The 24,539-nt window shown below is 37.9% G+C and overlaps 4 protein-coding genes and 1 pseudogene across 8 annotated transcripts; 3 read left to right on the forward strand and 2 right to left on the reverse strand.

Moving 5' to 3' along the window:
- Positions 1 to 2,110: 2,110 nt before the first annotated feature.
- Positions 2,111 to 5,315, forward strand: LOC137727526 (transcription factor ABORTED MICROSPORES-like; annotated as a pseudogene).
- Positions 5,316 to 6,296: 981 nt separating this feature from the next.
- On the forward strand, positions 6,297 to 8,033 carry LOC137727816 (uncharacterized). Of its 2 annotated transcripts, none has more exons than XM_068466648.1 (2): positions 6,297 to 6,902; positions 7,782 to 8,033. In XM_068466648.1, the coding sequence occupies exon 1, from the start codon at positions 6,434 to 6,436 to the stop codon at positions 6,887 to 6,889; it is 456 nt and encodes a 151-aa protein (XP_068322749.1). In that variant the 5' UTR covers positions 6,297 to 6,433; the 3' UTR covers positions 6,890 to 6,902; positions 7,782 to 8,033. The 2 variants fall into 2 exon arrangements, with proteins under 2 accessions (XP_068322749.1, XP_068322750.1); XM_068466649.1 differs by lacking the exon at positions 7,782 to 8,033 and adding an exon at positions 7,025 to 7,738.
- A 463-nt stretch (positions 8,034 to 8,496) lies between these two features.
- On the reverse strand, positions 8,497 to 15,464 carry LOC137727814 (probable ubiquitin-conjugating enzyme E2 23). 4 transcript variants are annotated; one of them, XR_011067856.1, is made up of 9 exons: positions 15,344 to 15,464; positions 12,459 to 14,532; positions 11,756 to 11,902; positions 10,831 to 11,319; positions 10,375 to 10,444; positions 10,153 to 10,292; positions 9,702 to 10,013; positions 9,053 to 9,412; positions 8,833 to 8,978 (listed from the first exon to the last, which is right to left on the reverse strand). XR_011067856.1 is itself a non-coding variant. In XM_068466645.1 (8 exons), the coding sequence occupies exons 2-8, from the start codon at positions 14,487 to 14,489 to the stop codon at positions 9,161 to 9,163; spliced, it is 3,441 nt and encodes a 1,146-aa protein (XP_068322746.1). In that variant the 5' UTR covers positions 14,490 to 14,532; positions 15,344 to 15,464; the 3' UTR covers positions 8,497 to 9,160. The 4 variants fall into 4 exon arrangements, 3 of the variants coding, with proteins under 3 accessions (XP_068322746.1, XP_068322747.1, XP_068322748.1); XM_068466645.1 differs by having other exon boundaries at positions 8,497 to 9,412; XM_068466646.1 differs by having other exon boundaries at positions 8,497 to 9,412; positions 12,459 to 14,521; positions 15,344 to 15,452.
- Positions 15,465 to 17,748: 2,284 nt separating this feature from the next.
- LOC137729864 (uncharacterized) lies at positions 17,749 to 19,862 on the forward strand. The gene is made up of 4 exons (XM_068468915.1): positions 17,749 to 17,967; positions 18,231 to 18,309; positions 18,396 to 18,477; positions 19,411 to 19,862. Exons 1-4 carry the CDS (start codon positions 17,838 to 17,840, stop codon positions 19,549 to 19,551), a joined length of 432 nt encoding a protein of 143 aa, XP_068325016.1. The 5' UTR covers positions 17,749 to 17,837; the 3' UTR covers positions 19,552 to 19,862.
- Positions 19,863 to 20,326: 464 nt separating this feature from the next.
- LOC137727926 (probable 26S proteasome non-ATPase regulatory subunit 3) lies at positions 20,327 to 23,956 on the reverse strand. Its single transcript, XM_068466793.1, has 9 exons — positions 23,767 to 23,956; positions 23,593 to 23,681; positions 23,242 to 23,432; positions 23,002 to 23,139; positions 22,756 to 22,892; positions 22,600 to 22,654; positions 22,416 to 22,526; positions 21,314 to 21,553; positions 20,327 to 21,116 (listed from the first exon to the last, which is right to left on the reverse strand). Exons 2-9 carry the CDS (start codon positions 23,669 to 23,671, stop codon positions 20,604 to 20,606), a joined length of 1,464 nt encoding a protein of 487 aa, XP_068322894.1. The 5' UTR covers positions 23,672 to 23,681; positions 23,767 to 23,956; the 3' UTR covers positions 20,327 to 20,603.
- Between the last annotated feature and the right edge of the window lie 583 nt (positions 23,957 to 24,539).

Below are 24,539 nucleotides of genomic sequence, written 5' to 3' on the forward strand. Positions count from 1 at the left end.
GTGAAGAACGACATTGTTAGGTTTGTACAATATTTTTTGCTTGCACATTAAGGAAACTTTATGAGCCATTTAGAAGGGGTCTTCCATTTAGTTGAGTCCAATAATTATTTTTATTGAAACTTTAGGCTGGAAAAAGAGAAAAATAAACTAAAACTACTAGCAAGGCCCTTCAAGACCTAGAAATTTTCTGGAATATCCTGGATGAATTTTTTTTATAAACTTATATTGCGGCAAAAATGACACGATATAAGTTTTATGATGATTTTGTAGAAGTTTATATGAAACTTTGCAAAAACGACTATAAACCGCCAGTTTATAGCTCATAGTTTTTGTGAATTATTTGGCCACTAGGAGTGCATGAAGGGCTTCATATCCTTAATTAGGCTCAATTTCGTAACTTTGTGGACAAACAGAGCTAGCTCACATTTCTTTCGCAAAACTATTTGAATGAAATGCTCACATATATATGATTTCCGTTTTTAGTTTAAAGCATTTGGGAGTAGTTGAAACATGAGCAAATACATATACCAAACCAAAACGAATGAAAAACTTTAGCAATGTTAGTTACCACTTTGCCCGCTATATTAGCTCATGCATTATGCTCTTCCCATCATTACCCAGCCATCCTCCTTAATTATCCAAATATAGAAAATACAAACAATTAGTAACTGATTATTTAGTGAATAATTGAGCTCTCTCTCTCTCTCTCTCTCTCTCTCTCTCTCATGAATGGACTGCAGTTCACCTACCAAGTTCTCTCCATATAAAATGTGTTTTGATCTTGGTTTTATTGAAAGCTCCAAAAATATATAATAGGTTTTAGAATGCTTGTTTTGTTATTCTAAGTTTGCTGAAGTTTTGGATATGATGATGGTGCAGTTAAATATTGCTGCCAACTGAACCTGTACACTTGTTAGACGAAGTCAACAGTTGGTTACCACCAACGTCTCTTGAGAAGTTGTGATGTGCTTAGAAGTCTTATCTCCTTATTTGTAGGACTTCATTTTGAATTATTTCTTGTAACTAAAGCTGTGTGTAATCTTTGTAGATTTCAGTTTGTACTTTTTGAATTTTGAACTTTCGTGTAAGTAGGGTTATTTCAAACCATGATTGTAATCTGAAAGTGATTATAAATACATGCATCCCACGATTGAATGGGTATGCAATTGAAGTGAAAGCTTTGTGTTCCAAGTTTTACATGGTATTGAGCCCTACTGTCTAACGACAACAATCCTTGTTTTTTTTTTCCCTCGCTTCTAATGGCTGAAAACAACAATGCTCATCCTCAATCTTCCATCTTCGTCCCCCCAAACAATCATACCCATCCTTTTTCCTCCATGACAACCATGGTAAACATTAAGCTAGATAGGACCAACTGCCCACTGTGGTTGGCCCAAATACTTCCTATTCTTAAGGGTCAAGATGTAATGGGGTATGTTGATGGCACTTTGGTGTGTCCCCTTAATAACCTGCCTAGTGTTGCAACTGTCAATCCTGCCTATACCTCCTCGATGCAGCAGGATCAAATGATCATCAGTTGGATCAATGGCTCTCTTATTGCATCAGTCTTGTCTTTTGTGGCCAGCAAGAGAACTGCTCGAGTGACCTGGGAAGCTCTCGAGTAAAGGTATGCATCTTCTTCACACAATAGAATTTTGTTTTTGGGGAATTAATTGCTGCAGACCAAAAAGGGTGATAAAATGAGTCCCACATTGATGGGAGGAGGAACCTTATTGCATGGACTTATAAGAGGTTGAGCTACTCCCCATATTGCCAATTGGTTTTATGGTGGAACCCTAACTTTCTTCATGGTATCAGAGCAACGTTGTCCCACGTCTGAAGCCAAACGGCCACATGTGCTCCACGTTACCCCACTGTGTTGTCCGCTCGTAAATTCGCCACATGTGAGGGGGTGTTTTGAGAATGAGTCTCACATTAATGAGAGGAGGGGCCTTGCATGGGCTTATAAGAGGTTGAGCTACTCTCCATATTACCAGTTGGTTTTACGGTGGAACCCAACTTTCTTCAGCTCTAAGATTCTGAGTTGGAATTTGAAACCAGTTTACTCTGCGTTTTCCCCTCGCTTTTGTATTTTCCATCGTTACAGGCAATGATGATGATCATGCCAAACCTTATCCAGAGGCTTAGATCCCTTGTGGGTTTGAAAGGCTAGGACTGTTGTGTTTTCTGGAAACTAAGTGAATACCAAAGGTTAAGAAACTATAACTACATTATCAATCTTTCAATTTCTTCTTCATGTCTCAATATATATGTATATGTGTGTGCGCGCGCGTGTTGGTGACTTTCTGGGGTTTATTTTAAGGTTTATTGAGTAGAGTGATTGTTGCTGTGTTGGGACTGAAATCACCCAAAGTGATGCTGGACAAGAACTTTTCCCTCAAGTCCTTGCATGTAGGGATAACATGTTACAGCATCCAAGAATCATATCGTGTGATCTTCTTGCCAAAATGCCTTCTTCCATGCCCCTAGACTCCAAGTACGTACTTTTTTATTTGCTCATCCTTTTTCTCGTTCATCCTTTTTTTCTCTGTATATAGGAAGTTTTCTCCCTAAAGCGGTTATGGTGTCAGACTATCAATTTGGACTTTTAATAAAACTGAATCTTGTTTAAATGTACTCCAAATTTGTAACAGGATTTATGCAGAGACCTTGATGTCAAACCAACCCAGTTGGTTAAACTTCTATAACAACACATTTTTAAGAACTTTAGAGTTTAAGAGGCAAGTATCACTCTGCTACCTTTCTCTTATATCCAGAAGAAAAAGCCCTTTTAATATCGAGGTCGTACTTTCGTGATTACACTTGTAGGAAACTATTCGGACCATGGTTTTGATTCCAATACCAGGAGGACTAATCGAGCTTCTTGTTACAAAACAAGTAATGTTTCCGGTATCTTTAATTTTCATTTGTATATCTAACTGCATTTTGTGCACATTTCATGAGCAAGAAAGTACAGCCATCATTACCCGAAAAAAATAGATGCGGTGAATCAATCGGTATTATCTAATTTTTTTATTGTTTTGTTTTATGTGATTGCAGGTATTTGAAGATTAGCATGTTGTTGATTTTGTCACAGCCCAATGCAGCATCTCACTAGAGGAGGCAGCCCTGACTAACATAACTGGTACTCGCACAATGAGTGAAATTAATTCGAAGCAATTTTTAGACCATCTCTCATTCAAAACAACTTTAGAGAATTTAAATCTGCAGCCATATGACGCATCCATGGAGAGAACAAGCAATTCTCCAATGAACCTTTTGCAACAATTTACTGATTATAACTTAGGAAACCTAACCAAGAATAATATTGATATTTCTTCAGTAGAAAATGGATTTCAAGAGATGGAAGCAATGCAGAGGTCCATGACGAGTGAGACGCAACAACATATAGATATGCAGCAATATATTGTGGCATTAGTACCAAACATGGATTTGTAAGAAGGCAACGGGAAGCAAGACTCGAATACACATGAGGCGAAATGCCAAGATGAGGATTTGATGTTAGATTGCAGTGATCAGATTGATGAGGAAGATGATGTAAAATATCAGAGAAGAAGGACAAGGAAAGGGCCTCAATCCAAAAACCTTATTACTGAGAGAAAAAGAAGGAAGAAGCTTAGTGACAGACTTTATGCTCTTAGGTCTTTGGTTCCTATTATTTTCAAGGTACCCGATTTCATTGCATCATCTTGCATCTTTTCTTTTGAAATCCCATTTGATTTGTATCATGTCTCACTTCGCTCATGTGTTGGATCGATTCATGCCTTACAAACAATATGAAAAGAAAGAACTCTTCAGTAACCTCAAGTGATAGACTCATAGGCAGACCTGGTCATAGTCAAGTTGGCTAGGGCAATGTATCATTCTCTCTTCCACACCAAGTTTGAATCTCCCTCCCCGCAGTTTAGATGAAATTAGAATACAACTCAACTATAAAAGTATTTGGCTCACTGAAAATGCTATCTTTTATCTAATGCCAACTCCTTTTTAATTCACAGTTGGACAGGGTGTCCATTCTTGGGGATGCCATTGAATATGTGATACAGCTGCAGAAGCAAGCTAAACAGCTCCAGGATAAGCTTGAAGATCATGCAGAGGATGATGGTGCTAACAACAATATCAAATCAGAGATTCAGAGCCAAAGTGGAGTTGATCTCATTAGGCCTAAAACTGATGATCATAAAGCTTCAAATGGATTTCATTTTGGAACACCAGGAGACTGCAGCATCTCGAAACAAAGCCAAGATTATTCATATGTTGTCCATGATCACAAGACAGAACAGATGGAGGTACATATTTTGGGTTTTTTTCTTCTTGAAGTTTTTCTTTATGGGAAGTGATTTTCGCACTTTACTATTCTCCGCCTGCATTCCTCCCGTTTTTTAGCCATTGGTCTGAATAAATTAATGTAGAACCAAGGGACAAAAACAATGGGAGGAAAGCAAAAGGAGAAAACGGGAGTGAGGAAATGACTACCCCTTTCTATTCGGGATTAATTTATTTCTTAGGTATTAACCAAAGATATGGAAAATGTTGTAGCCCCAAGTGGAAGTGGCTCAATTGGACGGAAACCAATTCTTTGTGAAAGTATTATGTGAGCAAAAGCTTGGTGGATTTGTGTGAAAGTTATATGTGAGCAAAAGCCTGGTGGATTTGTGAGATTGATAGAGGCTTTGAGTTCTCTGAGCCTCGAAGTTACTAATGCAAATATGACTAGCTTCAGATGTCTCGTGTCCAATGTTTTCATTGTAGAGGTTAGTTGCTTTTCTAGCACGAAACTTTACTCTTTTCCAACTCTTGCTCACAATTTTTTCAGTATACAACGAATGTACACAACCCCTCGTCTCAACTACTTAGTCACATAATCAGTACGTGAGGGGTTATTTTTGTGAGCGTGATGTTGTATGGATCCATTGTTCAAGATTTTCCTCGAGTAAGATAAGGCATGCTCGTGTACACCTTCGCCTTACCTGTGTGAGAGAGTTGAGAAAATATATTGGGAGAAAAATCAGGGACTTGTAACATGTACCATATAATTTAAGCAAGCATTAATCTGATGACGTTCATTCTTTTGGTTGCCAGAAAAAGGATAGTGAGATGGTTGAAGCTGATGATGTGAGGGACTCGTTGCTAGAGCTAACAAGGAACTAACAAGGAACCCATCAATACGGCGTAGTGATACAGCTAAACCGGCTGAGAATTGCATTGGCTTGGACGACCATCAGCACCAGCAACACCTCCACAACCGCCATTTTAGTCCCTTCCACTTGCAATAACCTCCTAATGAAGCATAAAGCACCACTGTTTCGTATGGGAAAAGCATTTTTCAGTACTTTGTTTTTTGGTTAATTTTCACATTGGTACAAGGTACAAGTTTTTTGCACAATCTCATAGGACAGATTCTACATATCTTAAACTAACAGAAGCATTGCTCTCTTTATATCAACTCTATATCATTATATGACTATCAACAATTGCTTAATCTTTGATATATTATTATTCATCAAGCTTAGTCCATGTCTAAAATTACATTACAATGATCTGTGTTTCCGACATCGGGGCTTCACACACAAAAAGTATGGGAGTCGCCACCAAAACACTGAATTTCACATTCTATCCATTGATGTGAAATCTAAAGTCTCTTTTAGAGTTATTTGATAACATTTTTGTTTTTTAGTTTTTTAAAACCGAAACCAACAAGTAATATAACTATTTTGTTTTCAATTTTTAGTTTTTATTTTCACATTTTTTTTAAAAAAGAAACTAAATCAAAAGTGAAACCTACTTTCATGAGATTCTAAATTTTTAACTTTCAGTTTCCAGAGACCCCTCGACACTGATGTTGAGACTAAGCTTTTTTCTACCTCATGCTCTAAGCATTAAAAAGTACGTTTAGCTGTAACAAGTGACTGTACTCAAATGACGTGAAGTAAGTCCAAAAAAATAATTTGAAAGATAAAAAAAAAAAAAAAAAAAAAGCTTACCTAAATTGACTGGAACAATGCACTCTCATCTTTACACCCAAATTCAAATTTTCCCTTTTGTAATTTAGGTTAGATGAATATCTCTCTCCAGGAATAAAAACCAAATTTTCTAAAGATGGGTTATTAAGTATAAGTTAAGGGCCGAAGAAAAAAAGGGATCAAGCATGAAGTTTTGATTGTGGACATTACCAATTGGCCCAACAAAGGCAGAGTGAGGCCCATAACCAACCACTTGGCAGCTCCAATAACCATTAAACAGACTGAGAGACTTTAACCCATCACCAAGTAATCCCATCTTTCTTGTCCCAAACAACAAAATTAAGTTAAGAAAACCCAGTAACCCAGATTACCAGAAACCCTAGTGCCTCCTTCTCAGAAAATCTTCACCGACTTCCCCCCAAAAAATCCCATCTTTATTTTGTCCATCAATGGCCTCCGTCGCCACCGGCGGTCGATTCAAAGAGCTCCTGAAGAAGTACGGCAAGGTCGCACTTGGCGTCCATTTCTCAGTCTCAGCTGCCTCGATCACGGGCCTCTATGTCGCCATCAAGAACAACGTCGACGTCGAATCGTTGCTGGACAAGCTTCACATGGGGAGCGTGTCCTCCAAAGACGAAAACCCAGAGAACGCACCTGTAATCTCCGATGGGTCGGAGTTTCGGGACGGACCCATATCGGAAAATGGGCAATCGACGGCTGTGGTTGTGGAGAAGGAGAGGAGTCGGACGGCTGAGCTCGCGGCTTCGACTGGTGGTGCTCTGGCATTAGCTTTGCTCTGCAACAAGGCTCTGTTCCCGATTCGGGTTCCTATTACTCTGGCCCTTACTCCTCCAGTGGCTAGGTTTTTGGCCAGGAGAAGGCTCATCAAGACCGGCGGTCTATGAACATCTTTGCCTGGTACTTGTTTATCCTTGCTTTTTATATATCTTTCCTTTTTAATTTAGTTTTGGTTTTCTTGATGTTTATTGAGATGAAAGTGAACATAAAAATGGCAATTGAATGTTGAATTTTTGATTTAGCAATGGTATGTATGACTGGGAGCATTTGGGTGAGAATTGAAGTTGAACAACTGATTTCGATGTGCCTTATTTGGAATGGATAAAAGGCGGTATTTTGAAAAGGCGAGAGCTTGATAGAATAGTGGTGTGGTTCTGAAAATGCCTAAGCCTTGAACTATAATTTGGGTGTACAAGTTTGTTGCTGAGAAAAATTGGATATTAGATGAGCTTTTTGAAGTTTAAGATGGCATAGTAGATTTTAAGTAGCTGTGAATGATTACGATAGTGATGATACTTTCTGATTAATTGAAATTTAGCTTCTTGTAGATCGAAATGAGATAAGTGACTTGTAATTGTTAACATTGAACTGCGTGGTGTTCAAGAGCGGTTAAACCGTTAAACCATTAGAGGACGAATTGGTGTAGCATCTTATTGTTAAGTAATTCGAATCTGTTGCAATTGTTTCATCTTCATCTTTAAATTCCTGAACTTCTAACTCAAATTTGTATAGAATCCATAATTCAGGCACTTAGTTCTAGGGCACATTCCACCTTCCAATGGTACTGTATAAATTGTGAAGAAGCTGCATTTTCCGCAGTGAATTCTCATTTGTTCCAGTGATTCAACGTTCCTGCAAGCTTTTGCCTTCGGATAAGCCTTCCATAGATTTAAAGTGTGAAATACTAAGCCTAACCTCAGCTAGAATAGCAATGTGGATCTTCTTGCTTGCTGGGGAACTTTTGCATGAAACTCACATATCCTTCTTGTGGCATATCAGGGGAGCAACGGAAGTTTAATAACCAAGGAAGTTATAGTAATTACCGACAAAATCATCACATGGAATCCTAAAGTTTGCACAAAGTAGTGAAAGTAGATTGAGTTTAAGCATTGCAGAAGAGTGGTGATCGCACCCGTAGCAAATCAGTGCGGAGATTTTTATTATTTTTATTGTTATTTTTGTCTTGTCTATTCAGATTTGGATCTTTGATCGTATACTGTGGTTTTTGGTTATTAATAATGTAAGTGTTGTGCAAATCTCATCATGTAAGTTATGCTGATTAGCTTGAACAGGATTGTTGTTACAGAAATTTATGATTTCGCTTGGACATAATCCTGGTGTTTTTAACAGATTGTTGAATGACGAGTTGGATGTTTGTTCGAAAATGATAGGGTTTAGAGGAGTTTTTATAGAAATCAAACCAACATAACATTCCATTAGTCTTTCACCCAAATAACAATCTAATTTAAATTTACAGTACAATTACATGGCAATGAGATGAAATGTCTACAATGCATTGGTGTATGGAATATACTGGTGCTTTGGATGACCGAGTTGCACGGTTGATTTTAACAATCTCAATCTAACCGTTCAAGCACTCCCGCATCTCATCCTTGCTTAGAGCAACTCTCACATTGACGCAAGACAACTCTCACATTGACCCAGAACAACATTCCCATTAAGAGACCAAATAGAAAGGGTCGCTTGCTTTTGTGAAAGGTGCCTTCCCAGAAGATGTGGTTGCAACTCTACACAAGTTGTTCTTGGAATATAGATGGCTCAATCCAACTGATATCAGGCATCAGCATTCTTAAAAAGTGAAAAAATTGTTGGAAAATCTTCGATTTCAAATCAAATCTTGATTAATTTACAATGTTGAGTAAGAACATAAAGCTGAAGTCCAGAACAAATGAGGCAAAGGTTTGAAATGAATGGTGAGAAGCCAATTCACATAGTTAATCTGATATAATATCAATTCAATCCATAAAAATTCTGAACAAGGACCAAACGGAAAGTGAATGCAAATCTTTGGTCGCTTTTGCAACTGCCAAAAGCTACCACCAGTTATGGCAACATCGTTTATGAAAATACAGGGAGTGCCGGCAACTTTGCCCCGACAAACGCCGCCATGCCTAAAACAGGAGATAGTCTGCCTTATGACCAGGTATATACGCCCGGGGATAGCTGAATTCTAACCTAAAATGGGACAGGCTTTCAGTTTCTATTGAGTTTAAAAAAATGAATTCAAATAGAACGGGAAAGCCCCCTACATTGACAAAGTATCCGAAATCTTCAGAAAATAACAACTGATCAAAACGGATTGACCTTTTCGGCTTGATGGATCTGAGATCTTGGCAAATAGAATCTCCATGCCTGTGTTACGATTGTTGCAGATGCTTAAATTCTTGACAATTAGCTCCAACCGCACTCAGGGCCGAGAAAAGCTTTGGCACAATCTTTGCTAACATCAACTTGAAACCAACCGAGGTTGAATTTACATCGCTCTTATCACTAAGAGAGGCATCTTTAGTGAGAGAACCAATCAAATAGCCTTTCATATATGCATCACAGGCCTTCAAGATATAATAACCACGCCTCCGGAAATGGTCATTGATGAGCTCTTCAAAGTCCTAGACATGCCAACAGTACTATTAATAAACATTATTGAGTCAAAGATAAAAGCAACAAATATGACTTTCTTTGTAAAATTACCACACAACATAAAACATAAAGAGTGTTCGCCAAGTATTTAGCAAATATAAACAAAACATCGAGTAAAATTAATACTTTTCATGATGCCTTGTAATGCACCCAACTCGAATGAAAAAGACTACATCAACAGATTGAGTAATATCCAACTAATATAGGACCCCTATCACCAGGCAAAATTAAATGAAACAGAGATAAGGGAAACATCACCTTTGGTGGCCTCCGCATAAGATACATCATTGTCTTGCAGTTCAGTAAGAAAGTATTCTCATTGTAGGACAATGAATTTTTCTCTCCTTCAGCCGTCCCGACCTGCTTATCATAGCCAGCTTCATTAAAATATGGCTTAGAATTTAGCACCAACCCCTGGAGTGAAACAAGAACTTGAAGGATGCTAGAAGACTTTGAATCCCATACTTCATTCCCTCTGCCAGTCCAAGTATTCAAAAGACTAAGACACACTTTGCCTTCTTCATATAGATTTGGATTTATCCGCCAGCCACCAGAATGATAGTATGCTGTCTGTAACACACAAATCCATTCAGAGAACGAGGAATAAATGCCTTTCTTTGCATCAAAAAATGTTGTAATAAAAAGAAAGAAAGAAAAAAGAAATGATAGCGGAACCAAAGATTAATAAATAATAAAAAGTAGTTCTAACCGGAGGAACATCAGGGTACTCTGGAGGGAGGTGAAAATCAAAAAAGAAGAGGCCATCTTGGTACGGTGTCCCATAAGCCCCAACTATAACTGCCCTCAAGAGATCCATTCGGTCTTCATACACTCGTACACAAATCCCATCTGCTTAAAATTTACTGTTAAAATCAAGTGTTTCTAATATGGGACAGATAGTGATCGTCAAAATAAGAAACTGAACCCTTACCAGGAAGGTTATTTTGAAGGATGTTCCAATCTTGCTGAACCTTCTTCAACCACTTTCTTCCACTGGTATTCTGTAAGTATCATTTAATGTGAAAACAGGTTAGAAGTATGAGGACAGTCCTTGTTTTATAACTCAACAACCACATATGGTCATTATGTAAGAAAATGACTAAACCAATTAACAAGGTCAGAATAAAATGACAGGCTTTAGTCATGGATAACAATTTCCAGTTCATTAGTTCTCGTATGTCAAATCAAATATATAGCAGGAAAAGAAACAGGAAAATCAAATAGACAAATATATCCTAACCGCCTTATTTTATTTTCTTAGGAAAAAAAAATGTATCCTTGTCTATAGCCTATTATACCTAATCTATAGTAGCTCCGTGCTACAGAAAGAGGAATCCTTCAAGAATACAAAGCAATATTCGGGTTGAAAATGAAATAGAAAAAACACCTGCCCAGCTGCACAAAGGAAATGATGATCCAAAGGATCTTTGGCAATATCAAAGCGTTTGAAACTGCAAGCATCATCCTTAGTGCATTCTATAGAATCTGAGTCTTCAGTCTTTAAGTTGCATAGAACTTCTGCTGCATCCAACATTTCTGCAGCCTGTGGGGTAACATTTTTCTCTTCTTCTGCCTTATTTATTTCTAGACCATAAGGATCCACTACATTAGAATTCTGAGAGCTGGAATCTTCACCATCTCTTCCCTGAGAAATTTCCACTTCCCGAGGCTCAACTTCACCTTCGCCCTCACCTTCATTATCCAAAGAATTTGAATCCAAATTCCTTTGTCCCCTTGAGAATATACCATGCGCCAGTCTGGTAACGAACCTGAATGCAGCCAAGGGAACAGACAATGCTGGGTTCCTTCCAGAATTGTTCTCTCCACTTTCTTCTGCTTCAAAATTCATACCAAAGGAATTTTGTAGCCGGACTTCCTGAAAATCAACTTTCTCATCTTAGTCAACAATAAGAATCAAACCAAATAAAGTATATTTAAGGTCTTCTGTATACAACAATTTATACTCTACGAAAAGAATAAATTCATCTCGGAGAAAAACCATATGATTGGTCAGACTCCCATAAAGAAAAAAATAAAATCAGTTTCCCAGTATGATGAATTCAAGTAATCAGAATCAATTTTCCAATACAAGTACCCAGTCTGTCACTGTAATAATACTTTAAAAGACAATAAACTCAAAAACTCATGTTCTTAAAGAGGGAGGATTACAATTAGGCCTAGTGGCCCAAAGCTCCTCTCTCCCAGATGAAGAAACATCATCTTGAAATACATGGAACAATGTAATTATTCTTTGGGCAGGTATTGGATTGTAAATATGGTGAAATATACTGCTATTTCAAACAGAAACAAACCTCTTCTGTGATTGCAGGGGCACATAGTGCGGGCGTCTCGTCATCATTAACCGTTTCCCAACTAGCAGCATCACTAACATCACTTCCAGCATCGATAGAGTCATCATCATCTGCTCGGCCAACAACATAAATTGCTTGAGGTCCAACCTAGTAACATAACAAAGATCGATTAACTGCATCAGAAATACATGGAAAACTTCCACAAATTTTGAAATATGATTAAATTCTGCAAAACAAGCAAGCACAAATTTAGTTATCCTTATGCCACAGCAAGGTAAAACACCAATAAGAAAATATCTTGAGATCAAATAATAACCCAAACCAAAATATCCAAAAAAGATCCCAATTTTGTTTTACACCCACCATTCTTCAAGCAGCTGCTTACCATCAGAAGCTTCCCATGAGTTTCTACTCCTCTCATACTCTCTTGGATCAAAAGTTTATATGACATGGTTTACATCCCTTTGACTAGATTCTTTCATCCTAATCAATATAACTAACAATTCCAATAAAAGATAAGCCACCCTTAACATTAAACTGAACCATTTTATGCAGAGGAGAGGTTAGAACCAAGAAGTAATAGTGCTGATGTTGTCAATCTAATCAAATCTAAGTTACTGATACAAAGTTTTAGGTTGATTGACAGTCAAAGCGTGGACAAGAAAACAAGAGTGATAACTTGAAATCAGGTAAATGAACATACCGTAGAAACCATCCCGTCAGCCCATGTAACTTCAATATCCCCATTCTTAAGACCAGTTATATTTCCAACCCAAGAAAGATCTGAGAAGTCCAAACAAGCTTCATCACTAGATAGATCTTTTTTTGTAGAAGCAGAACTAAGCTCGCTTGGTCCGTTTTGTTGTTTTGGTTCCTCATCGAATTCTGTACCTGAAGCAGTTTGTGCAGAGACAAAAACTGGCAATAATCTGACAACAACATCCCCATAACAGTAATCATAATCCGGATGCCCCTCAAGCTCATAGACGCTCACAATTTCCTCTTTGTCAAACTCTCTAGGATCTTCTGGTCTGGAAACTGGCTTTAACCACCTTACACAAGCTGTTCTCTCCTTGGCATTGACACTTTTCACAAGCCCAACATGCCTAGCTTCATAAGCATCATCACCATCATCAGTCGCCTTCTCCACCACATACTGTTCAGCAACAAATTCGTGGTCACCCGGACTATCAAGCGGAATTAAATCTTTTGAGTCCAGTTTAAGTTCTGTCGTGCCATCCTGCCATGCCACGTCAACTGTCGTCTTGGTATTGACAATCAAAAAGGATCTTTCAAAATTTTCTTCCTTATGTGCCTTCTTGTCTCTCCTAACCACAACTTTGCGGATTTTTTTGCGATGAAGAGGCCAAGTTTCATGAACAGGCTCCTTTGAAACTGACAATGAACTATTAAAGGAACTAGATTCAACAGATGTATTCCTTCCAGTATTTCCATTGTTTCCATCTAATACAGATACTGGATCGATTTCCATGGATTCATGATTTCCATTTGATTCATCTAGCGCACTCTCTTCTGAATCACACTTACTACCCATTTGACTAGGTTCTAACTCACTGCTTACAGAATCATTAAGTTCTAATTCTGATGATCCCTTGTCTAAAGGAAGGGAAGACGATGACACTGATGAGGGGAGAAGACACCAATCACCCAATTGCCAAGTTGCATGCGTAAAACAAGACAGTAATTTCAAGTTCTTGGGAACCTGCTCTTTAGCAGGTGCAGTAGAAGAATCTGGCCCACAGCCAGCAGAAGCTATCCAATAAATTAATACTGAAGCAACTGTAACCTTAGTAACAGTACCTTCCACGCGATTAGGTTTCCACAAGCCAGATAGCCACCTAGCATTCTTGAAAACTGATGACCTTGCCCTCACACGCTGCCCTGGGTAGTAAGGGAAATGCACATCTTCAAGCATATTCTTGGAAACTGGTTTCAGGTCCATCGGATCTGCTTTCATAACTTTACACACAGAACCATCATCAAACAAAACTGTCACATTATCATAAACATCATCAATCCTACCTAGCCAGGGACCAAGGACCACATAATCACCCACAGTGAACTCCCTCACACGTTTTAATTCGTTGGATGAAAGGTCTTTTATGACTGACCCATCAGGAGCTAATAGATCAACAGAGATATTGACATCCACCACGACACCAACTTGCCCAGTTGGGTCAGAAGCAGCAGCAACAAAATCCCCATGTAAGAACCCTCGATCAACAACCGTTACATCATTAATATTTTGGGTTGACTCTGTCTCATCCATCCAAAGTACTCGAACTTGGTCAGCAGGAAGGGGACCAGTCTTATCATTACTACCATTTTTGTTCTTGTCACTATTCCCATGAGTAGTATTATTGTTATTACCACCTTCTTCCTCATTCTCATCATCATCGTAGTAATCATCTTCATCATCATCCTCCTCATCAATGATGCTACTATCAGAATCTGAATCACCAGCAACCTCAGTTACAATCCCAGTCATACCACTCTTGCTCCTCACAACGTCTTGTCTATAAATATATGGGGTATTGTTAATGTTGCTGACAACCTCACTTAACTTTTTAACTTCATTACTTTCAATATTTACATTTGAATCGCAAAGAACTGCGCTTGTTGAAGAATCAACCTGGCTCAACGAAGTATTATCGTGGCCAATAGTAGTAGGCTTGTCATCTTTAAAAACAGTGTCATGCTCCTTGGTTCCCATCCAAAACTGACAGCAGGCAATAAATGTGGTACCTAGTGTCAAGCTGAAATCATAATACAACGCAAACGGATAGCAAAATTTTGAGATTTATCATCTTCTTAAGAGAAAGGAAACACATTTTTATCATTGATAAATAATCAACTTAATCATAAAGCGAAACCCATGTTTTCCACCTTCAAAAAGCTTCTGGGCAACTATAGAGTTCTACGGATTACTACTTTAACCGAAAAAGTGAGTTGCTTTATAAAGCTCCAGTTATAAAAAGAGTCTAATTACAACAGAGTTAACACATAATCCCAATGAACTGACTATCTCCCAGATGAAAATCAATACCAAACTACAAGTCGATACTGAAGAGTTTCAAACCCGAAAAACTAACTCAACAGAAAGACACATGTCGAATACATGATATTCATCCAACATAAGAACTTAATACTAGCATCAGACTCCAATCACGTTAAGATAAGAAAAGTTTATAGGCACGAACAAATCCGCAAATTGATAAAAACGTAGAACCCAATAGTCCAATCGGATTCAAAAACTTATAGGATGATTTGGGTAAATAAAAAAACTAATTTTATCAATAAAATTGCAGCTTAGAAAGCCTACAGCAGCTCACATTTAGCGGACCAACCCAACACTCAATTCAAAAACAATGAAACTGGAAAAAGCGTAATAGCATAAATCGATGGAAAATAGCATATTTGTTAGATTGTGTGTTTTATCATGGATTTCAATCCAACCCATTTGAAATCGGATGGAAATGAGAAAAAAGATGAAAATTAATCAAAGAAATGGAATTTGGAGCGATTTGTAATAAGATGATTGCAGGAAGGGGTTGTATGAGAATTTACCTGACGAAATCTGGGAGTTCGGGGTGAGAGGTACTCTGATGGAGGAAGAAGACGACGGAGAGAGAACGAGAAGAGCCTGTTGATTTTTTGAACAGAGGTTCTAAACCTGTGTCACGGAGAATATATTGCCAGGGGGCGGAGCTGGAAGAAACGTAAGGGGTATTTTCGTAATTCGGAAGTCGTTGATTTGGGAGATGCTTCTATTTAAGAAAAAGAATAATGACATTTTAAATTCTCTTTTTTTTTTCAAATATTTTAAATTCTCTTTCAATTCAAGATTTTTTTTTTTTCTTTTTCAAATTATTTGAGGAGGTGAATTCGAACTTGAACCTGTTATTTTCTATATTTTTTTAAATTTTGTAACTAAAAAAACTTCACAATTCACTCTAACAAGATATCATGCCTAGAATAAACAGAAGCATCTATTATTTTTATGAATTAAGACCAAAAAAGTAATAATAATATTGTTCGCCCATATTAACAATGGTCAACATAAAAAGGGACTTGACAAGAAAGATAACGCAACACCATTTTTAGATCTTTAAAACCAAATAATTGGACAAGAGATGGTAAGGAAAAGGAAATCGAATATAAAACCTCGAATGTTAGATGCTCTACATGCTAAGAAGTGATATACTTAGATTGTGTTTTAGAGTTTCTTATAGACATGTACAAAGATACCTTCACGCCCTCTAATCACATTTTTTTTTTTTGTCAAATAATCGCATATCAATTGAGTAGAATCTCATTAACAAGATTGATGTGAAAATGTCATGTTGTATTCAAATTACAATTTATGAATATTGTGTATTTTATTGTATAATTTTCTTTACAAACGTACAAGTATGAGAAAATGACAAGTCACCAAATCTAATATCAAAGAATGTGATGACTAATTATTCCCACCATTTGATGTGCGGAAAGGGGACCAATAATATTAAAACAGCTGGCACTTTACACAATTTTTCGTAATTAGCCAAACACTCGCTATTTGCCTAATCGAACGCCCCAAATTTCTTCTTCATCAAATATCCAAGCACTCATCTTCTCTGTCAAGTAGACAAGCAGGCACCTCATCCTTACATGTCCACCGACCACCGTGGCCTTGCCCGATCAGTCATCGTCTGCAAGCTTCAAGTCCAAGGCTGCACCAAACTCGTCCTCCGCACTCAGGCCGAGTGCGTCGTCAATTGCCAAGCCGCTTCACCACCGACGCCACTGCGATGTGGAGTCGACAGTTGGAGGAGGGATGAAGAAACTAATCTATATAGCATGGGAGATGGAGGAAGGTGTTATTAGTCTCTCTACGTCTTTTGAGAGAATACCATTAATTTAATTACAAATATTAATGAGATGCTCGCCGATTTCCTCCTCAAACTTATGTGCCAAATTTCTTCATGAATTTTAATTTTAGCCGATTATCTCTTGAACTTTTTATAATTATCCATTTCCACCATGAACATTGATTTAAGCTAATGACCCCTAAACGGTTATAATTGGCCAGTCTCTATTAATGAATTTGTTAAGATGAGTACGTAATTACTTTTTTTATTTGAATTTGGTTCTTGAATTAAAATACCTCAATATTAATTATCGTTTGAAAACTATAAGAAAAGAAATTGATTGTGCTTTCTTTGGACAATGAGAGATTTGTGTGAGAGTTTCACTGACTAGGCAAGGTAGCCTTTTCTTGCAAGGGAGGATTGCTTCAAGGTCAACAGGTAACTTAGATAGCAAATTACCATTCTATTGTCATAAGTAAATGTTTGAGGCATGAACGATGGACAGGAAATGGAGGAGACCAATTGACTTTTATTTTTCTCTTTAAACAATTGTCGTGGATTATTGTTAACGTTATAACCTCAAGGCAATGAGCAACCATATACAGGCATAGAGTCGTTCATAAAATTTGAACTCAGAATATTTAATCTCATTTTTTTCTCTAAATTTTCTTAATGGGCCTGAGGCCCAAAACAATGCGCTGTAAATGTAGTTAAAAGACCCGGGTAGATGTAGGGCTGGTTTGGTATTGCTGTGCTTTGAAAAAAAACTGTTTCTGCTGTGCTGTGAGAATAAGCAGCTGTAAAATAAAGCAGCAGAGTGTTTGGTAAATTTTTTTGTAAAAGTGCTTTTGAAAAAAAAAAAAGCAGTATTAGAGTGTTTGGTAAACTTTTATGTAAAACAGATGTGAAAAAAAGCCAGTTTTTCAAAGCTAGGTTTTGCAGCTTCTTGTTTTTGGCTTTTTTTCATCCAAAACTGTGAAAAAAAGCTGAAGCTGAGTGTTTACCAAACACAAAAACAGCTCCCAGCTTTTTTTTATAGCAGCTTTTTTCAAAATCACCTCAGTACCAAACCAGGTCGTAGACAGCCCAGATCCACTACACATATACTAAAAAGACGTCATAACTAACTCCCGGGACCGCGACACGTCGAAACGCGGCATCATATCGTTGTCGCCACTGAAACAAACAAACTGAAAGCCGAGCTGGAGAAGATGATCGTCTGCGTGGCCGTCGTTGGCCACCAGAACAACCCACTTTACATTCAAAGCTTCACCGACGCCGATGACGCCCTCAAGCTCCGCCACATCGTCCACTGCTCCCTCGACGTCGTCGACGAGCGAGGTAAACAAATCTCAAAATTCGGATCTGGGCCTCCGTTACTGTTTGAAAATTTCACTTCTTGGTTCTGCTACATAGTTTTGGTTTTTCTGTTGATCGAATTGGAAATGCACGAAACACTGAAATCATCTTTGGGTCTGCTTTATTTAGCTGAAAATTAGGCCTTTGATTGTTGGGTTTGTGTATTTTAGTTAGAATTTATGTGAAGTTTGTGCATTTTAGTTAGAATTTATGTAAAGTTTGTGCATTTTTGTGTGATTTTGTAGTGAACAATCCGAAAAAGTCCGGACCGACATTGAATGAGACATTCTTGGGTTTGCTCTATCCAACTGAGAATTACAAAGTGTGAGTACTTTTGTTGTTTGTTATTGGGTATGTTTAGCATAAATGTATTGATCTTTGGTGTTCTTATATGGTGATTTTGTTTGCAGTTATGGCTATTTGACTAATACGAAAGTGAAGTTTATCTTGGTAACTACCGATCTTGATGTCAAGGATGCAGATGTTAAAAATGTGAGTATTTGCTCTGAATATTGTAACTTCCCGAAAAAACAATTTTTGCGAAAACTTGAACATGATATAGATTTTTCTCAGCAATTTTTCATCAATCCTACGATGTTTTAAACGTATGTTAGTGGCTATGTTTATATGCATCCATTTGAAACAAGATTTTTTTTTCGTTTTTGGGAAATGACTTAAATAGTAAGCTGAGGATGCAAGTGTATAGGAAGAAATGGAACTCCCTATGATATTTAGGGTATTGGAACTTAGGAGGATTGTGTAGATTTAACGGGAATTAGACTGATAGTTGTATGTACTGTTTACTTTGTCATGGAGGACAAATGCAAGATTTCGTTTGTCATCGGAGTGGCGAATGGATATTATAGGTTTTAGTTTGAAATTTTTTCCTGTAGGCGCATAGCCAGAGGACTGCAAATTGATATCTCCACTTTGCTTCCTCCAGTGAGAGAATGTCCTTACCATGTTTATGTACATTGTACACTGAAGATTGATTAAAATTTGATTCGAATGACTGACTAGTTTTGAAAGATTGAAATCCCTCTTAATCCACCTTAGTTCATGCATGGTTTAATGAGATGCGAGAATAAGTGATATAAAATATTGTGGCAGTAGTTCCGTTGAGAAGAAATGCATATATTACAAGTTTTCCCAAACTTTAACATGTTTATTTCCTGCCATCGTGTGCTTCTTAAAATAACAGTAGGCAGCTGTTACGTTTCTCGAGAGTATGCATTCTAGAATTGTTTGGATTGCTCTGTTTGTTTAAATCGGTTATGATACCCTGTCCTGCCATTTTCATAGTGTAGGTGGTTACTAGTTTTTGTAAATGCTAAGTATGTTGTATATATGCGATCTTTACTGACTGTTGTCTGTACATGCAACAAAGTTTGTGTGATCCCTCTGACTGGTCGGTTTGTGGTATAGTTTTTCAGGAGATTCCATGCTGCTTATGTGGATGCAATTTCAAACCCGTTTCATGAGCCAGGCAAAAAGATAACCTCAAAAACGTTTGCAGAAAGGGTAAGCACAATCGTCAAGTCATTTGGCTTGAGTTCAACCGGGTGAATGATCAAGACAGGATCGTAACTGAACTTTCTGAGTCTCTCTTTATTGAATGGGTGGAGTTCATTCACATTTCTCACCTGCAAAGTGGAATTAGATAGGCTCATATGTTTTGTATCCCGAAAGACGTTAGAATTAGAAATTGCATCACTTCAATTCTACTAGAGATGAAACCATTTGTGATTCTTCCTTTCCAACATATTGTAAAGTTTGTAACATTTGACACTTTGCACCAAAGATTGACGATATGATATTCAAACGAGTTGTGTAAATCAGATCATTCTGTGTAATTTAACACAAGACTTATTTTTAAATGCCGAGTTTGTGGATTGCAACCAATTGAGTTATGGCTTTCTTCAACTTGTACATTCATTTAAAATTGCAAATTAAGACATCTCCGTCTCTAAAGGCACGTATCAAAACGAAGAGGAGAAAAAGGGTTGTAAACATGTTAAAACCGAGTAGCTGGATGAAGAAGAAAAGGGGACGGGAAACTTGACAAGCACGCCACAGCAGTCCACCCTTATGGGGGCCGGGAAGACTCACATAGGCATTCTACCATCGTGTGATTCACCAACGCCATGAATCGAACTCAAGATGTATCGTGTGACATACGGACCTGTAATCTGTCCTCAACCACTAGCACGAAAAGTTTCATTATGATCTGAACCACATCCCTTAGAAATAGATTGTGTATTCCATCATGCGTCAAACCAAAATCACATAATTTTAGATTTTGTCAACCAAAATCACATAAGAACGAATGACAGCATGCAAGAAGGCACTACCAAGGCAACCTGATAAACATGTTCAACGTCTGGTGAAAAATGTCAAATATTCAATGTTCGTATCATATATAACGGAATGAAACAAGCAACCTCAAAATATGATTGAAAGAGGTCGCTCAGGCTCAACACAACAAATCTTTAACATAAACGGAAACAGGCACTATCTCGGGTCAATCAGACAAGGAACCAAAATGTTCTTGATAGACATTTTCAAGGAAACGCGGATAGCTTTTTGAGAGCATTGCACAGAGCGTAGATGTAACTGCTTCAAAACTCATCATCGTCTTCCTCAGCTATGTGCTTTGCAAGCTCTTGCTCCTGTTGTTGCCTCTCCCTCCTCTTCTCAGCACTTTCTTTCTCCTTGTGGGAATTTGGCGGGAATCGAAGCGCTCGCACTGCATCATTGTGCAAATTAAGGCAAAATGCAATTCTCGTGTCGAATGCAGCTTGGGGCTCATTAGTAGAGTAGATATCCCCAGTTTCCTTTGACACCATCCATCCATTTGCATGATCCAGGGTAGCATCAATTGCACCATCTCGGATTGCCTTGGCGACAATGCTTTCAGCATCAGCAACCGGGTTTGGAGAGTCCAATCGCAACTTTTTAGCAACATCAACCAGAGAAATGCGGGAATAAGAGATGCTGATGTTACGCAACCCGGTTCTTATGACATTATGTCGCAGCCTAACAATCAAATTGTGGGTTCTATCTGCATTGAATACATTCGAGAACTTCTCCGCAATATTTTTGAATAGCTCCAAGTCACCGATTCTCACAGCCTGAAAAAACAAATTGTCTTGATCAAAACCAGCAGTAGAAAAAAGCTCATGGCCTAATCAGGAGTTGATTCCAAGGAGGCCATCCCAGCATCACATACTGCATTACTACTATTCAACAGAAATCATTATTCTCAAACTTGATAAGAGAGTAAAGTTTAGAGTTCAGAGTTGAAGGTTTTCGAGAAATCCAGACTTACATTTGTTAGTTCAAAGTATGGCCTCAAAGCCTTCTCCATGCCTTTTTGCATAAAAACGGTTCTCTCAGGGATTTCTCCAAGCAATAAGCGCACAATGATTGCCCACTTGTTGCATTGAATCCGAAAACCCAGGGCTGCTATAGGGGCTTTCCTAGCAGCTTGCAGGAGGGACTCCTTTGCATCAGTGTACTCCAACTGAATTGTTCTGATCTTTCCTAGGTAAAAGAGATACCGACAGAACTGCAAGAGAATATTGTCAAATCAGAATATGCATCTTGCAGTTAGAAAGAGAGGAACCACAACTGAGGAAATAGATGCTTTTGCTCTCATGCATACATCCTCTACCACAAAGTTTTAAGCTAGTATAAATTGACTTTATGAGAACAGTCTGGTGGTAAAATCTACATACTTCCCAATGACCCTCCTTGTTTCCCTTAAAGTTGCCAAGGAAAGATTAAAACAAGAGAAGTGAAGAAATTGTATACTTTCCTCTCAGAAATAACTAAGCTTATTCCCAAGAGAACAGAAATCATTAAAATTTAATTTAAAACATTCTGAAATATAGACACAAAAGAAGAGTGGAATTTATACACAAATTGCAACGTGCTAACAGAGCAGTAAAATGTTCTTGATAGTAAGCATGATTGACCATGGAAGAAGGCAAAACCACATGCTAAACCAACACGTTACAAGAATATGATTAAGACATGAAATAGATCGAAGCTTTGCGATCCATTGATAACAAGCATGAATGACAGTTCAAGAATGCAAAAACACAAGATAGACCAGCATGCTATCACAATACATCTTTCTTTTTCTATAATAAGAATTAAAAGAGAGATGAAGCAGTCAGAAAATACGAATGAACCCAAATAAATACTAAAGAAAGCAAAATATTCAAGAAACAGCACCCATCTCAAGGAAAAAACAAGTCACCAAAAACTTCTCACAGTACCTATGTCGCATCACCTTTATTACACACATGCATAAGATTAGAAGTTGATTATAAATTACAAAAAAAAAAGACTGACCCATACATTTACATTCATTGTGATCCTAGATACATAGTTTAAAGCTACAGATTCAAATAATTGAGCCTGACCTGCTGGTTTGAGTGAGCCTCAAATCTGGGTGCCTTGGACCTCAGTTTCTCAGCCTGATCATACAGGTTATAGTGGAGGTAATTGCGAAGCAGAAGGTTAAGAAGTGTTTCCTGCATCACATTATTATCCACGAGTAAGAAAACAGTGGGACAGGAACAGTAGCTTACAATATCAAAAAATTACCTGGCCCAGCTCATCATGGCGCAAAGTTGCAATCCGGTGAAGATTCAGGAGATTTCTGTGAAGGAATGAGTGAAAAATTTAGTCGTAAAGGAACGAGAAATGCGGAAAGAAAACAAAGACATTTGTACCTAAATATCACGATAGCATTTAACTCACCCTCTAATTTCTGCAAGATCACCAGTGAGTTCATAGCTAAGGGAGTAATAGAAGTACAGCCTGGATGCCAGAACATCAATGGTTCTCCTATTCAAGTTCTTGATACGAGCAATGCTTGCCGAGGCACAAGCCTTAGCCTAAAGGGCAGCAAGTTCAATGTTATCACAAAAAATAAGAGCTTCAACTTTTAATAAGTAAACTATCCAGAGCGAGATTTAATAACATGTTACAAGTATACTGCTTCACCTCAATGTACTTTTTCTGATCAATCAGAAAAATGAGCACAAGCAAGTAGGAGTACATCTCTAACTCTGGCAAGGCATGCTTTGCGGGAACTTGAGTAGCAGATGTTGCGGTATCAACGTCCATATCTTGTTCATCATCCTGTACAACCAAATGTTCCACTTTCACAGTGCTCAAAACTAAACAAGAACATCAAATACACCATCTCAAATCCAAAATTCAATACGGTATATCCAAAATCACCTTGGGAAGAAATGACAATAAGCGGCTATGAACCTCAGATCCTGGTGTAAGGGTAAAATTGAGGAATGCTGAAATCACAGAAACCTTCAGCTTCCGCCTCAACACCATCGTTAGCCTAACGGCACGCACAATTCGCCTAACCTCACGGGTATAAGCAGCAGTCTCAAGGAGTGAAGCAATCTCCTTCAAATCTAACAAACCCAGTAAAATTTGAAAGTCTAAAGTCAAATCCCACACACCCAGTTCGACAAGCTACCACTAACTTACTTAAACTATACAAAAAATGCGGGAAATTTAGGGTTTTACAGATATATGTACATATAATATTATGGATGCAGATGGTAGACTTACTGTGTAGTGTTGACGGAGAAGCCGAAGAAACTGAATTGGAAGGCACCGGGACCTCCTTCATCTCCACGTCTTGAGTCATCTTGCAGTGACTGTTTCCAGATTACACAGAACGTGGATTTAACGAAGATTAAAGCGAGAAAGTTGAAATTTGCAGTATGAATAAAGCGAATTTACCTTGAATTTGGCGGTGGCACGCGCTGATCGGAATCGATTTGGCGACGGAGGAACTAGGGTTTTGCTACGGTTTCCTCCTCTGCAAGTTTATGCGAGAGAGAGAGAGAGAGACCGAGAGAGAGAGAGAACGAGGAAGAGTGAGAGAGCGGAACAGAAGGCTGATGTTCATACGGCGTCGCTTTTCTCTCTCTCTCTCCTTATTTTTCTTTTCTTTTATGTTTTTATCTACTTCTCTAAACAAGAATCTGAGACAATTTCATTTATATGGAAAAAGCCCAACTGATAGCTATTGGATTGGTGCAATATTAAAACTACTAAGGCCCAATAAAATAGCCCAACATGAAGGAAAAATAAAAAGTAACAAACGTGTAACTCAAGTAATTTTAAAATATTTACCTCCACATTGAACTTTGTGTTCAAGTTTCAATTCACTTGCCATCCAATGCGTCCATTAGGTTTTGTAATTTTGCCAAACATGTGAGAGCAATGCATTTACTAAATTTGTCCACCCACATGTCGATATTGTCTCTGCTAAAAATAAATGAAATTTCATTTATATTGTTTTTATAATGATTACAAGACCGTTATTCTCATTACTAATATTGAGCACACAGAATTATTTTTATAATGATTACAAGACCGTCGTTCTCAACGTTGAATGCTTTTAAAGCCAAATATTTGTTGAAGAATTTCATAATTTTTCCTCCACTCCCCTGAATAAAACGAACGCTCTCCATTTCCTCTCATTGGCATACTTTTTCAACCCCCACTCA

This window comes from Pyrus communis, chromosome 3 (genome assembly GCF_963583255.1).
Source record: "Pyrus communis chromosome 3, drPyrComm1.1, whole genome shotgun sequence".
Classification (NCBI taxonomy): Eukaryota; Viridiplantae; Streptophyta; class Magnoliopsida; order Rosales; family Rosaceae; genus Pyrus; species Pyrus communis.